The sequence below is a fragment of the Hermetia illucens genome, chromosome 6 (genome assembly GCF_905115235.1).
Source record: "Hermetia illucens chromosome 6, iHerIll2.2.curated.20191125, whole genome shotgun sequence".
NCBI lineage: Eukaryota > Metazoa > Arthropoda > Insecta > Diptera > Stratiomyidae > Hermetia > Hermetia illucens.
Genome location: NC_051854.1, coordinates 49,913,959 through 49,930,330, shown reverse-complemented (window position 1 = coordinate 49,930,330; position 16,372 = coordinate 49,913,959). Strand labels below are relative to the sequence as shown.

The 16,372-nt window shown below is 42.0% G+C and overlaps 1 protein-coding gene across 2 annotated transcripts in view; it reads right to left on the bottom strand.

Moving 5' to 3' along the window:
• Positions 1–13,655: 13,655 nt before the first annotated feature.
• Positions 13,656–16,372, bottom strand: part of LOC119659116 (ATP-dependent Clp protease ATP-binding subunit clpX-like, mitochondrial) — a 59,287-nt gene continuing 56,570 nt past the window's right edge. For both annotated transcript variants that reach the window (XM_038067040.1, XM_038067039.1), the window contains one exon: positions 13,656–14,400. In XM_038067040.1, coding sequence (XP_037922968.1) covers positions 14,182–14,400 — 219 coding nt within the window. In that variant the 3' untranslated portion in view covers positions 13,656–14,181. The remainder of the gene's footprint in view (positions 14,401–16,372) is intronic.

The following is a 16,372-nucleotide window of genomic DNA, read 5'->3' as shown; positions in this document are numbered from 1 at the left end:
ATCAAGTTAAAAAGGATGGGGTCGAGATCATCTCTTTGGTTAAGTCCTGACACTATAGGAAAGCTTTGTGTCAGTTCATTTTGGATTTTTAATTGGCCTTCGTTAATCATTGTGGCTTTCACTAAACCGACTAGCTTCGATTGGATTTTTTACCTTCATCATTATCCTATTCAGACCATTTCGATTTACATTATCGCAATCGCATGGGGTTACTCTAACATCGGACCAAAAACATGACGGGGGTTCTCCTGCAGCGGGTTGATTTGTAAATTGTCCATTTCTTGTTTCATTTTGTTTTCCCAGCTTGCGTACATTATTTTGGGGAAGTTATATTCCTTAACGCGAGAGCAAGTAATTAGCTAAGTATCATTGACATTGCACAAGGGAAGTGCTGAGACCTAAAGTTTTCAAAGTAGCTGAGTTCGTTTATAAACCATCAAATGATAGAATTAATTTTTAACTATTGTCGCAAGTGTGTGCATGTTTAGTCACTAGGGGATTGGTTGAGTCGAACCTCCGCGAAGTGCTTTATTTGTTTTTCTATCGCATGTATTTGAAAGATTTGTTGATTGTTTTAATTCGAACCTGCCACGTCCTAAACGAAACGAAACCTCTTATGGTAACCATTATATAGAAGTTAGCCATGTCTCAAACTATTTGTATCCAAAAGAGTTTGCTTGAATTAGCGCGTGCAATTTGAGTTTTCAGCTTATTATTTCAAAGAGTTATATTTATGTTTACATTTCTAGATGTCATTCATTTATTTTCATATACGTAACATAGCATATCTTATTCATGCAGAAAATATATTTAGTTTTCTATATTTCTTGTAAGTTTGGATTTTTATCTTAATTTTGACGACTATTTTTTTGATGAGAAATTTATTTATAAGTAAATCTATTCAATTATATTATTTTCCTTTCATTTAAAATGTAACTTGGAACAAATCATTTATTTTTGACTCAACACCTGAGATTCACTGATATGAAAAGCAAGAAATTCAACCTTAATATCGTCTGCCATTGAGTTGAATTCCAATGAAAAATAATTTATGCTCCATAGTTTGCATAACGTTTACTGGCCGTATGGATGAAAAGTAAGACTTTCAATCCATATGAAAATAGAAGCAACTCTGAGCAAGTGCTCAGCCACCTCTCAGTGAAAAAAGACAAATAAATGGTGGCTATTACAAGATTATGTATCAATTTCTTCATCTCTGACTTTTCGATTTCATTTGACCCTTCCGGAAATCCGGTAACAGTTGAAATTTCATTCAATCATTTATCATTAACTGAGGAACCGAAAACGCTTTGATGTACATACAATAAACACTTGTAAATATCAATAAATACTTTCTTGTTAACAAATGTCTGTTTAAATCCAATTACTTCATACGATTTTTAAAGAGACCAAATAAAAGTCTTATAAAATTAATTTCTTAGCAAAATTGTTCTTTGTTTATGGAAAGTTCTGAACCTGTTTATATGACACGTACATATATAAGTAAAAATCAAGCTTAAACTGTAGATGATTTGATCTAAACCAAAGTTAGAGGAAAAATATGAGAATAATATAAAATCATTTATTTTATACTAAATGAACGCATTTTATTTAGATAAAGTGTAAATAGTTGAAGCTCACTAACTTGAAAAGATTTTATTCACGCAGAAGTAAAAGTTGTAGAAAAATGATTCATTGAACAAAAACTTTATGAAAGTTTTGTAATAAAAAGTGCATTAAGCATTAAGAATAGTTATCGCAAATTAATGTATATGTCACAATGAAAGGAAATATATTTTTCGATAAAAAGAAAAACAAGCATCTTTTCTTACTCTAGGCCTACTTTCGACTCCACGGTCTACTTACAGCAAAATCACTTTGGAAACTTGTTACTAAATTTCCTAGGATATATAGCCTTTCGGGCCGACTGAACAGCGACCCTCAGTGGACAAAAATCAAAAATTTATATATTTCATTGGTGGTTTAGAACTACACAGTTTATTTCAGATATGTATAACGGTCAATTTATGAATGTTTATAAACAAATGAAGAGCGCATTTTCATGCAGTATGACCCGAAAGGTAAGCATATACATTATGGAATTGCAATTTTTTGTCAAAGGGTAGTATAGGTCCCAGGGCGAAACGTGGATTGGTACCCACGATGGAGCATAGAAACTGGGAAATGCCTGCTGGACCAACACCAACAGCTCTACTACCAAACCCTATCTCCACCGCCACGTAGTGACCGGTGGGAACTTTTTCTTAACGAAAGGCTGCAGACGAGAAGGATGAAGGCGAGTCTCCCGCACCTAAAAACGGGATAAATTGTACCAACTGGCACTCCAGGTTGAGGGTTGGGTAAAGCTGACAACCCTACACGGAAAACAAATTGTTATGAAGCCACAACAGGAGCCTCGGACTGGATGGATTACACAACGACGATCCCGGCAATGACAACGGAATAACGATTGCGCGTTTTCTCAAAAAACGTGCGCTCCCTGTACAGAGATGAAGCTGATGAGCAGCTAGCAAATACCCTGTCCCAATATAGGGCTGATGTAACAGCGTTACAGGAGATGCGTTGGACAGAGACCGGTTTCCTGGAGAAGAGCCGCCACACCATATATTATAGTGGCCATCCAGTAAACCCTGTGCTCGGAGTAGGTTTCTTAGTCAGCCAATGAAACCTGCTGTTATCGGCTTTGAAATCATAAGCGAACGGCTATGTACTCTGCGCTTGCGAGGCATATTTAGAAATATAAGCCTCTACCACAAATTTCTCGACGATAAAACGCCTGCTAATTGGCAAATTTATAAGAATGCCAACCGGGAAGCAAAGAAAGCGGTCGCTGTTACCCGAGCGAACCATTTCAAAAATCTTTACGATAAACTGGACACTCGGGATGGCGAGAGAGATCTGTATTGACTTGCTAAAAGCCGTGATGAACGCACACAGGATATCGAACACTTCTGCTGTGTTAATGACAAGAACGGTACTTTGCTTACCAACCGTCGAGCCGCAACGGATAGATGGCGAGAATACTTCGAGCAGATTTCAACTGAAGAATTTGCTCATCCTCCACTTCCACAATCATTGCCGACATTTGGAGCAGTTCCACCAGTCAGCGCAACTGAAGTCGAGGAGGCAATAAAACAAATGAAATCGGGGAAAGCAACAGGACCTGACGACATCGCATTTGAGCTCTGGAAAGCGAAGAGCTGGGACCCAACACTGTGGCTCAGTGAATTCTTTAACCCGGTTATTCAGGAAGGAAGAACACCATCTGACTGGCAAGAAAGTACCACTGTTCCAATATGGAAAAAGAAAGGTAGCCCAGCAGAATGTTCAAATTACCGTCCGATCCGGTTACTTTCCCATACCATGAAGATTTTTGAACGCATTCTTGACAACCGTATTCGCGAAATCGTTGAAATAACCGTGAATCAAGCCGGATTTGTCAAGAACTGCGGAACTACTGATGCAATACACGCTGCGCGGCTACTCATGGAGAAACACCGTGAGAAGCATCGCCCTCTTTACATTGCCTTTCTGGATCTAGAGAAAGCGTTTGACCGTGTACCACACGAACTCATCTGGTATGCTTTACGACAACACTTCGTGCCAGAAGAACTCGTGCGCTGGATTCAATTGCTCTACCACGATCCGAAAAGTAAAGTTCGAAGTATGGCGGGTGTATCAAAACCGCTTCGTGTCTCTGTTGGAGTTCATCAAGGAAGTGCCCTCTCACCACTCCTCTTTGTCCTTGTTATGGACACCGTCACACGGGATATCCAACGTCCAGCGCCCTACACACTGCTTTATGCAGATGATGTTTTCCTAGCATCTGATAGCAAAAATGATCTCGAGCAACTTGTTCAAAAATGGAATGATCGCCTCATGCAACACGGTCTCAGATTGAATTTAAACAAAACTGAATTTTTGACGACCGATCCCCATGAAACAGGCACAATCACTGTCAGCGGCAGTGATCTGCCCAGAACTGAGCGATTTAAATACCTCGGGTCAACGCTATCAGCCAATGGAGAGCTGCGTTATGAAATTGCTTCACGCATTAACGCAACCTGGATGAAGTGGCGTTCCACAACTGGTGTCCTTTGTGATCGACGTATCAACGAACGTCTCAAATCTAAAATCTACCGCAATGTCGTCCGTCCAGTCGCTCTCTATGGTTCTGAGTGTTGGCCGACCATAAAAGACAATGAACGGCGTCTCGCGGTAATGGAGACGAAGATGCTACGTTGGACTAGTGGCGTCACACGTTTAGATCACATCCGAAATGAGGATATCCGCGATCGTTATGGGGTTGCACCGATCGTGGAAAAGTTGCGAGAGAGGCGTCTTCGATGGTATGGTCACGCAATTCGTGCAAACGAGAATTCACTTGCAAAGATTGGTCTGAACATCGATGTCGATGGTAAACGACCAAAAGGCAGACCTAAACAACGGTGGCTTGATACGCTGGATGGGGATTTGAAAGCCTCGAGATTGCACACAGATCAGGCATTCGATAGAGCCAAATGGCGAAGCCGATCACGACGAGCCGACCTCGCTTGTGAACGGGACAAAGGCTGAAGAAAAAGAAGAAGAAGAAAATAAGCCTCATTAACGCCTCTCCAGGCGTGAACACTTTCAACCAAATTGACTACCTGTTGATCGAACGCCGCCACCTCTAAGCCTTGATGAATGTCAGAACATATAGGGGGGCAATATCGACTCGGATCACCAGGGTAAAACTGTACGCGGCCATGTGAGTATTAGGTATCCCAACGAAATTGATAAGACTGACTAGGCTGAAAAACGTACAAACTGCCTTCATCCAGATCGAGCAGTCGGCGATTGGCGCGAGATCTTAGGCTGCACATCAATGAAGGCAAGACAAAGTATATGGTGGCAACGTCAGCACCGAAAACGAACCAACCAACAACATCAAAGCGCACTGGTCAAACGGGAAGAATAAAGATAGGAGACTACAACGTTGAGATTGTTGATAATTTCTCCTACCTAGAGTTGAAAATCACAACCGATAACAGCTACGACGATGAAATCCGCGCACGGTTGTTGTCAGCCAACAGAGCCTACTTCAGCTTACAAAAACTGTTCCGCTCAAAACGTCTCACCATAGGGCCAAAGCTCTTACTGTAGAAGACAAGGATCTTGCCAGTCCTCATATATTCCTCGGAGAGTTGAGTTCTTAGCAAGAAAAATTACGAACTCTTGGCCGCGTTCAAGAGAAGAATCCTCCGAAGAATTTTTGGCCCCCTACATGAGGATGGACGATTCCATAGCCTACACAATGACGAAATCTATGAGCGATACCACAACTGTCTGGTTGTGGATAAAATCCGGCTCAACAGATTGCGTTGGGTGGGTCACTTAATCCGTATGGATGAGGATGCTCCAGTCCGGAAAGTCTATAAGGGCAACATTTATGGTAGAAAAATAAAACGAGGCAGACCCTGCTTGAGATGGAGTAGATCAGGACGCCAGACAGCTTTTAGGGATATCGAATTGGTGGACCTTGGCGCAAAATCGGGGTGTCTGGAGTTCCTTATTAGGGCAGGCCTAGACCGGATACCGGTTGCTGCGCCATTGATCATGATGGAGAAAAGGTGTAAAGCCAGTATTCGTAGCTACTGAGTTTGGACACCATTTTGATGTAATGGCGGAAAAAGCCTTGTAAAGTACTTAAATGCACTTATCCTAATATGGGACAGCGAATCAATGTCTGACGACTGGCAAAGAGGCATTATCTGTCTCATACATTACATACATACGGTCTGATGTGCAGCAATTATAGAGGTATCAAGTAGCTGAGTACCATCTATAGTATATTCTCCTCTATCTTGCTAGGCTGGATAGCCCCATACGCCCAGAATATCATTGGCCCATACCAAAGAGGCTTCACTCCAGACAAATCAGGAACAGATCAGATTTTCTCTGTGCGGCAAGCGAGGGAGAAACTGTTGAAACTCAAATTTTCGCCTTTCCTGTGCACTTAACTTTCCTGTTCATTGCAATACGTTTAAAATTTTGCAAAAGTTTCCTTCACTTTTTGGACATTTATCCACTTCTAGACCCCGCAATCTATGTACCATTTTCCACGTGCCTTTCTCCTCTAAAGTAGTGAATGCTAACTTCGCCGTTTTTCTTCAAATTGTCCGTTTTAACGAAGATATGAACGGTTAAACTTTTCCAAAAGGTTCCCCCATTTTCCAACCATTTCCTCGGCTCGAAAATTCTGGTCCTCCTACTTATATACGACTTTCCCGCCTTAACACAGAAATTCAACCAGGTTAAGGTTTACCGATAGAGATAGAGTTAGCATGAACATTATACAATAGCAATTCTAGGAGACAAACGGTTGCTGTACGCCTAAGGTGGCGTTTTGTAATAAATTAAGACACAACACAAAAAAAAATATATTTCCTTTTCATGTTCTAGCCAATAAATACCAATCAGCTCACTCTGGTCGCTTTGGAGCTGACTCCTACACCATGCTTGACAATAGCATGTACTCCGCCAGTTTCAAATTGCGTGTTGGCTTACCTAGAGACATACTGCTTTCTATTAAACCCAAATAGCTTGTGTTTACTTTTGCCAGACCACCGAACCGATTATCAAAATTCTAAGATTTATTATATATCTACGTTATAGCACGCTCTTTCACAAAGGTTTTATTCTGAACGGTCGACTATGAAACTTCGCTATCTATAATACCCTGCTCTATATTACATATAGTTACATCTTCCTCTAATGTCGTAGTGTTTTCGAACAGACTTTCCTGTCTATTTCGAATGACTGTGCTTTTTTTCGAATTGCCAGCTTCTGCAGTGGATCGATCCACTTTATGTCCATCTTAGTGGGTGAATTTATACCTTTGCTGACGTGGTGAACTGCAAAACCGCTGCTTTTTTTCATTTTACGAAAATTTTGGCCCATTTCACGAAATGACGACAGCAGGTGTAATGTTACCAGTTCAACTCTTCGATCCTTTTTTCATTAAGAAAACGTGTTATTGCCAAATATTAACTTCGTTTTGTTTTCTGTTGAAAAGTACTGCAAATCACCTATTTAACTAAAAGTACTGAGGAATAGTACTGGGGTATTTATGAACTTCAAAAGGTACCAAATGTAGTAGTTTTGATGCAAAAAAAACAATACTATGCAAGGTGAATTTCTGCAGCTTCCACTACCTCGTCATTGGTGGCACATTGATCGAGAACAGAGCTTCCCATAAGATCAGTTGAGTAGTAGGACTAATTAGATTGCTCACTTTGCGATCAACAGTAGATTTAGGAGTTGTCTTGTCGATGCGCGTAACAAGAGAGGCGGCCTCCAAGGGATCACTATCTGATGGTCGTTTACTTACACTTGCATGTTGTGTCCACCACTACTCGCAGGCTTGGAGAACTGCGACCCCCAAAAAGAAAATCGATCGCTTATATGATTCAATTGTCGTTCGAGAGTGAGAGAGCTTGTAATGACTAAATGGAGTAATCGATGGTCAAAATACTGCCCTGGATTAAAGGTGTTGATCTAGAGGGAAGAGCTATCCCAAATTCCCTAATCTCCAAAACATAAAAAGCAGAAGCTTCCGCAGATCGCAATGATTTCGAAAACGTATACCGCATCACGTACGAATCTATGGTCGCAAACCTTTCGGTGTTCCTGTGAGGGACCTTAACGGTGGAGTCCTCATCCACGATGACCAGAATGTTGTTAACTGTATGACATCCGGTGAAGTTCTGTATCTTGCAGATGAAATGACTACTCACTGTAACATGCCAATACTGACTGTTTTTCCAAATAGAAGAGAAATCATCTAGGCTATCAATACACTCAAATGGAGTAAAACCATTGGGTTTGGCGGTCTCAACGCACAGTAATTCATCGCTGCACCTGCAGTTTCTGCAAATCTGCTACTTCCACTCGTATAGAAATCTTAGGAAGTCGATACCTTTCCTAGAGAGTGAAAGGCGGGATGATCGTTAAAATTACAAAGAAGGGCACTCGTTTTGAATGTGGCAATTAAAGGGGTGCCTGCATGCTCCCGCCGCAGAAAGATAATAGCTAAACTTATCCTAAAACGCATGAAGGAACACCTCGAAAGCTTGATCGACACAGAACAGGCTAATTTCCGCTTCAGATCCTCCTACATTGACCACATCCATGATATCTTTACTCAAACACCTCAACTACGCTAATGACTGCTTGCTCTTAGACCGGGTCATGGACCTTGACGAAATGACTCTGGATTTGGAAAGAAAGCCAAGCAAAGTCGGTCCCCGGATAAACACTCTTCCTATCTGCTTTAATGGGCAAAGCATTGAAGATGTTTATTTGTTTGGATTATACGGGTATATCCTAAAATTTCGATCCTTTTCTCGAAATTCCCAAAAATAATGTTGACATAAGCGTTTAAAATTTCGCGAGAGTTGGTCCGATTTTCTGCCAATTTTCTTGACTCCCACCCCTCCCAATCTAGACACTCTCCTTCTCTCCTCTAAAACTAGACTACTGTCTCACCTTTTGGTCGTTACAATCATTTAGGGGATCTTTTCCTTGCACAACAGTTGGAAGATCTGACTTCAATTTTTGGCTTTTTGGTCATTTGTTTCGGGAAAGGGAAGGGATCAGCGTTCTTTTGCTTGATGCATAACCCTGGAAGCTATATAAGTCACCATTAGTTTTATCTGTTTTATTTCCCTGTCGTATGAAAAGGTTGGCGGTGATAAACACATTCTCTATGGACTTACTAGTTTCTTCATTTACTGTAACGAATGAATGAAGGAAGTGCTCTGACAAGCTTTAAGACGTAGATCCAAAATTATTTCTTGCGGGATCGATAACACTAGCAGGAATTTCCAAACAGTTACCCTCGGAAAATTCTGCCTACTTAAAAAAGAATAGACGGGCATTAGTGGTAGTGGTTCTAGTAAGTTAATGGGAAGATTCGACGAGAACCCCCAACGTCGAGCACGTTTACAGAATGATGTATTTTTCTATGATTGGAACTAGATCTTGTGATGGTTCTTAGACATCTAGGCAAGTCGTGAGGTATTTAAGGTACAATAGCTGTCAATATTATAGGAACTACAACCACCCTCTCAAGACGCCAAATTGCATTGATTTCCTGAGCCAGAGAACTTCAACTTCGTTTCCACATATTTGCATTCAATGTTGCTATCATGAGGAAAAGCAACATCAATAATATATGAGGAGGTGCCCGCCTGGTCAACTAACAGGATGCCAATGTTATTATGTGTTTACGGGATTCTACACCGTGTTCTTTTTGGGGAAAAAGATGGGTAATATCCACAGGACCTTCGAGAGGAGGAGTTATTTCTACCATTCACTATTTCAGTCAAAAGATGTTGAATTTTAATTCCCCTCTACTGGAGGCAGGTATTCTAATATTATCCTTTCCCGATTTCTGAGCAACCGCTTCCCTGTCATCCCTAATTCTGGTCTCAGCAATCTTTGTTTCCGAAATAAACATTCAAATACGAGTAAAAGTCTACAACCTGAATGTAAATGTGATATTGAGGATTTAAAAACGACTTCCCTGGGGGCTAGTAAAATAGAAATATACGAACATGAGCTTGGAAGCCGATATTGGAGCCAAGACGTAACCGACATATCCTTTTAAAAATATCTCAGCACACAAAAAACATTTTCCTATTCCAGCGACCAGCTTTTGCTGAAAATTGGAAGAACTGAGTCGGTGGGTGGAAGCCGGCAATCAGATATTTTAAAACTTCTGCGGAACTGTAAGATTGAACTGGAACATACGAAGAGAGTCACAAATGCGGTAACTTTCAAAACTAAATCAGCGAAAATTCAATAAAGATTTTATTCATTAGCTACGAAGAAAGGAGTTGGGTGAATTAATTCAGCGTGAAATGGAGGAATATAATAAGGAGTTGAGAGCAATGGGGAAATGTTTCTGGTCAATATGAGTGAAATGTTTGAAAGGTCCTCGTTTGTTAATTGCTTGTCAGTTACTTAGTTTGTAAAACCGTTTAGTGTTAAGTTATGTTGTGTAGAGTTATTGTCCTAGTTGTAAACGTATAAATAGATCTATATTAAAAGAAATCCCATGGAATGACTCTGATGTCTGGAGACGGGTATAAGCCACCAAAATCAAACCCCTGCTGTTGCACTGCAGGCGGGGTGCGGCAGCCACTAAGATCAACTCCAGTTCTCAGTAGCCAGGATCAGTACATGGATTCCGCGGAGTTCCTCAAACCTATCCAATCTTTATTGTCATATGGATGCAATGTAGGTATAGGGTCGAGCACAGCTAGGGGGGCAGTAGCCACTAAACGAATCAAGTGGTGTTTGGGTGACTTGACCGCTGCCAGTAAGGGGGAAAAGAGGACTAAAGCTCGCCAAAGGAATGTTGCTACGGAGTGCCTGGAGTTCTGTTGTGAAAGCAGTTCCTTGTTGGATGCCAAGTAAAGTGCCCGTTATTTACTTGAAAATCATGAAATGCGCAGTTGAGTTCAAACCACCTGTCCAGAGAGATTGAATGATGATTTTGCCCTAAACAATTATGAGTCCCACAAAGCCAACAGCCTGGCCTTTTACTAGGCGCCCATCACTAAGTCGGATGTAGTAGTTTTTTCTTAACGAAAAGCTGTAGACGGAGAAGGATGAATCCGAGTCTACCGCGCCTAAAAACGGGACAAATTGTACCAACTGGTCCTCCAGGTTGGGGGTTGGGTAGGGCTGACAAGCCTACATGGAAAACGACTTGTTACGAAGCCACAACAGGAACCTCGGACTCGACCTGAAACCTGCTGTTATCGGATTTGAAACATAAGCAAACTGCTACTACAGAGGAGACTGTAGAGTCGGAGAAGGATACCTTCTACGAGGCAGTAGAACGAACCCTCCAAGCCTGTCCCAGATATGATATCAAAATCATACTTGGGGATTTTAACAGCCAAGTAGGGAAGGATCCCGTATGCAGGCGATACGTTGGCTCCCATAGCTTAAACCAATTAAGCTGCGGATTATTCAGTTAGCAGTGTTACCTAGTTTGCGCGGAAAGCGGTCCACAAACATACGTGGGCCTCTCCAGACGGGACCACTTTCAACCAAACTGACCACGTGTTGATCGAACGCCGCCACCTCTCAGCCTTGATGAGCCAATATAGACTCGGATCACTATCTCGTTAATACTGAAGCCATCCACAACACAGCCCTTCGCAACACCTATGTATAAGGGCGAAATGGATGCCGCAATAACCGTGGTCAACAGAAATCCTGGAGATGGAGGATCAACAAATGATCTTTACAATCACCTGAAGAACGTTATCATTGATACAGCTACAAACATACTTGGCCCTAGCCGCAAAAGGAGTCGGAACGGCTGGTTTGACGATGAATGTAAGCAAGCAACGGAACGGAAGAATGCCGCATACCGAGTAATGTTGCATTTTCAAAGAAATCAGGCACGCGCAGAGACTTATCACGAACTCCGGCGAGCGGAGAAGCGACTTCAAAGACGGAAAAAGGAACTCTGGGAGAACCAACAAGTCTGTGAACTCGAAAAGTACAGGGAGCAACCGCACCAGGCACGGGAGTTTTACCAACAAGTCATCAAGATGAAGCCTTATACACCTCGATGCTCATCCTGCCGAGACAAAGAGGGAAATCTGATTTCCGACAGAATGGGCATATTGGACCGATGGGTTGAGTACTTTGATGAGCTACTGAGCAACCAGAACATCGGCGAGTTGGAGGTTCCGCCAATTGAAGACGACGGACAAATTCTGCCACCACCAAGTTTAGGAGAAACAGTCCGTGAGCCGATGGAATTACAGCCGAATTGGTTAAATATGGAGGCGACCAGTTACACCCAGTTGACGAACCAACTTGTGCTCAAGGTATGGGATAGCGAATCAATGCCTGAGGATTGGCAACGAGGCATTATCTGTCTCATACATAGAAAGGGAGATATCACACAGTGCAGCAATTATAGGGGTATCACGTAGCTGAGTATCAGCTATAAGATATTCTCCGTTATCTTGCTAGGCCGGATAGCCACATACGCCCACAACATCATTGGCCCATACCAAAGAGGCTTCACTCCAGGCAAATCAGCAACAGATCAGATTTTCTCTCTGCGGCAAGCGATGGAAAAACTGTGGGAATATGGACACCAGTTGCACCATCTATTCATCGACTTTAAAGTCGCCTATGATAGCCAGGGTAAAACTGGATACGGCCATGAGAGAATTCGGTATCCTGGTGAAATTAATAAGACTGACTAGGCTGACCCTGACCAATTTGCGAGGCCAGATAAAAGCAGCAGGATCACTGTCAAAACCATTAGACATCAACAACGGTCTACAAGGGGATGCCCTATCATGTGTCCCCTTTAACCTGGCCCTCGAGAAAGTGATCCGTGATGCGGTGGTAAATGCAAGAGGTACGATCCTCTTTAAGTTCACCCAACTACTGGCCTATGCTGACGATATCGACATCATGGGAAGAACCACCCGAGACGTACAAACTGCCTTCATCTAGATCGAGCAGTCGGCACGAAATCTTGGGCAATGAAGGCAAGACAAAGTATATGGTGGCAACGTCAGCACCGAAAACGAACCAACCAACAACATCAAACTGCACTGGTCAAACGGGAAGAATAAAGATAGGAGACTACAACGTTGAGATTGTTGATAATTTCTCCTATATAGGGTCGAAAATCACAACCGATAACAGCTGATGATGAAATCCGCGCACGGTTGTTGTCAGCCAACAGAGTCTATTTCAGGCTACAAAAACTGTTCCGCTCAAAACGTCTCACCATAGGGTCAAAGCTCTTAATGTACAAGACTATGATCTTGCCAGTTCCCATGTATTCCTCGGAGACTTGGGTTCTTAGCAAGAAAACCCTACACAATGACGAAATCTATGAGCGATACCATGATCGTCCGGTTGTGGATAAAATCCGGCTCAATAGGTTACGATGGGCGGGTCACTTAATCCGTATGGATGAGGATGATCCAGCCCGGAAAGTCTAGAAGGGCAATATCTATGGTAGAAAAAGAAGACGAGGCAGACCCTGCCTAAGATGGAGCGATGGCGTATGTCAGGACGCCAGACAGCTTTTAGGGATATCGAATTGGTGGACCTCGGCGCTAAACCGGGATGTCTGGAGTTCCTTATTAAGGCAGGCCAAGACCGGATACCGGTTGTTGCGCTGTTGATGATGATGATGAAGGGCAGCCATAGGGAAACTCCCTTAAGAACCATGGTGAAATGTTCTTTCCGCCTCTTTATCTGCTTCAGTTCGTGCATGTGGAGTCGACCATTAACGTCCTTCACAAGACCAACGAAAAATTTGCGACCACATGGAAGCTTTTTCGTGATGCGGTATACACTTCTCCAATCATTACGTTCTACGGCATCTTCCACTTTTCTGGCCAACGCAATAACAAATTCCCTTTTGTCATGGGACCCACTACGCTGCATTTCCCGGAATTTCGCGCGGTATCAGAACTCGAGAGCTTGCCATCATCACAACGGTCAATAGAGCCTTCAACTCCTTCCGTTCATTAATCTGTTCAACCAGATCTTAATTCATACGAACTTAAACTACGAATAAAATCAGCATCATCTTCGGGATATTTCAAATATTCCATTTAATTTGCAAATATGTTCAGTTTTTTTCTCAATTTATACTTCATATCACATACGAATGCGTACTTTTCCTGAAACTACCAAGCATATATTATTAATTTTAAAATTTACTTTAGATACCTAGGAAGTCACTAAACCTAGAGAAATTATACTTTCATATCATTTACACGTACAATTTCGTTTAGATAATTTCATTATTTTGTATTTATTTTAATCGTAACTTCGTTTAACGTCAAAGTCAAGTCTACGTCTTCCTACTCCTTCCACGAAAGTCAAATTGTTGTTTGAATAACATAAAATCCTCATCACACGCAAAATTGCGCCACCACGACATTGAGTTCCCTACACTCTAAATGGTTGCGTTTTTCAAAATGTTTCATTTATTTTTTGCGTTTTTTGAAACACAATTTCAAGTCCTAATCTAAATTGGTTTATTTGTTTAATATTTAGAGAAAGAAAGTAACAAGTAGTTCAATTTGCGAGTTAAATTGATTTCTCTTGGGTTCATTGCGTCAGCCGCACTTTAGTACTGCTTTCTTCTTCCTCGGGTGTGTTGGATGTGGTTGTCGGAGCAGGATCATTCGACGCTGTGCCAGTTGATGATGTAGCTGTTCTTCGCATGTATTGTGGAGCGCAAGAGCCCTTCACACAATCGTCGGTTATATGAACGGTTTTAACATCGGATCCGGGCACTTCAAACATGGGATCCAAGAGGAGAGTTTCCTGTTGATAAATTGAAAATGGTATTAGTATTGAATTGATTAAAATGGATGGAATAACTTTTTTTAAAATAAAAAGAAATAAAGCAACGTGGATGACAATTCCTAACACTCGAGATTATGTGGTTCAGTGAAATTGAAGAACAGCACTACAGACAATAAAAAGATATCACTAATACGAATCATACTGTTAGTTGAATAAAGAGCTGGGCCCTGTAGGCAGAAAAAAAAACGCAATTAAGATGGTCTGCCAGGATGAAATCACTTGCCGAATTCTCCATCTAATATTCTTGATAAAAACTAAATAAAAAGAGATTATAGCGAGAAATGATATATACCTATGGTTGCCATTTACCCCTTGGTGGTGTATAGTGCGACAACCACACCTACGCGCCATCATTCGCGGTTATCTGAAATGCGTTTTAGCTCCCGCAAGACTTCCCGAGATGCCTGCACTACTTCTCTACTATTCTAGAGCAATTGACCTTGGGACAACCAAACCTTCGGCCATCTTGAAAGATCGGATTCTACTGCATGGGATAACCAGCAATGCTTCGTTTGTTATAGTATCAGGTCAGCGCACTCCAGTGACACGACGCAGACAGGTGCTACCCCCATATAGCAACACAGAGGGACCACTAGCGCAGAACAATCTCAACTTGAGCTTGGTCAGTTGAGATGCCTGCATTTCCTGATTTTAGACGAGGCAGCGAAAATGGATATAGCGCTGTTAATGCGTCGGGCAACATCCAGTTCGGTGCGATCATCGGCAGAAACTACGCTTCCTACATCTACAAATTGATCGACGCCGTCGATGCCTTACCCACTAATGCAGATAGGAAAAGTGCGATGACGCATCAGACTGAGAACCTTGGTTTTTGTCGGTGTTTATCTTCAATTCAACTCGACTTGCCTCTCTTTCCAAATCCATAGCCATTTGACCAAGGTCCACGACCTCGTGAAAGAGCAAACAGATCGAAAACATCAAAAATTGACTGACGGTTTCGTCCAGGACAGAGGCCTGGATCCTGCATATCCTAAACAACAACCTAGCTTAGACTACAACGACTGGCGTTTTAAGTCCAATATAATTCGCAACCTTGTCGTGTTTTTGCGATGATAAAAGGGAGCGTCTTTCCACCTGTTGGCACTTTCGGTCACGCTGCTCCCAGGGCAGAGGTGAGGCAGCGTCTGATGAGTTGCCTCTGCCTTGGACGAAACTGTCAGTCAATTTTTGATTTTTTCGATTTTTAATGCTTGGGGTGCTACGCTCCAAACTAGGGATCCGTGGACTAAAAAACGTGGGAGTAAGTTGCTCCTCATTTAGTCCGGTCCACCATCAAGTGGCTGGGGACTTAGGATCCCGCAGATCCTAAAGAGCAAACAGATGTTATCTGCGTGGTCGAGGTGTTTGATTTAAAAAAGATGAATGCTTGGAATTAACTGGAATATTATCTACTTTCGCCCTTCGGTCTCTGACTAAGTCTGTTTCTAACATGAAACATTTAGAATTCATACCCAAACGTTTCCTTCGCTGTTTTCTTTACTAATTCAGATGTCTTCTTGATATTATTAACCATCGAGTGCTTTCGTCTATGGTTTCAGACAATCTGTCTCAGTTAAATACAAGATTTCTCGAAAAGTTTACACTGCTCCTCCAAGAGTGAGCGAACTTCCGAGCATTCCATTCATAGCTAGCGATATAATTGTCGCACATCCTTAGTAAGTAATCTTCCTAACACCGATCACCTTTGTATCATCAACACATCTACCGATCGTTCATGTTTAAACGGGAATGAGTACGGTCGAGGATTAGACATTACAATTTAGATAAGTACTGCGCAACCCACCTTCAAACAATATCCATGACTACACTCACAGAATGAATCAACAAAATAGCATATTGACCTCCAACAATTAAAATTACTACGAAGCATTTCGAGCGGGGTAGGTTTATCCAACCAATGAGGATTCGT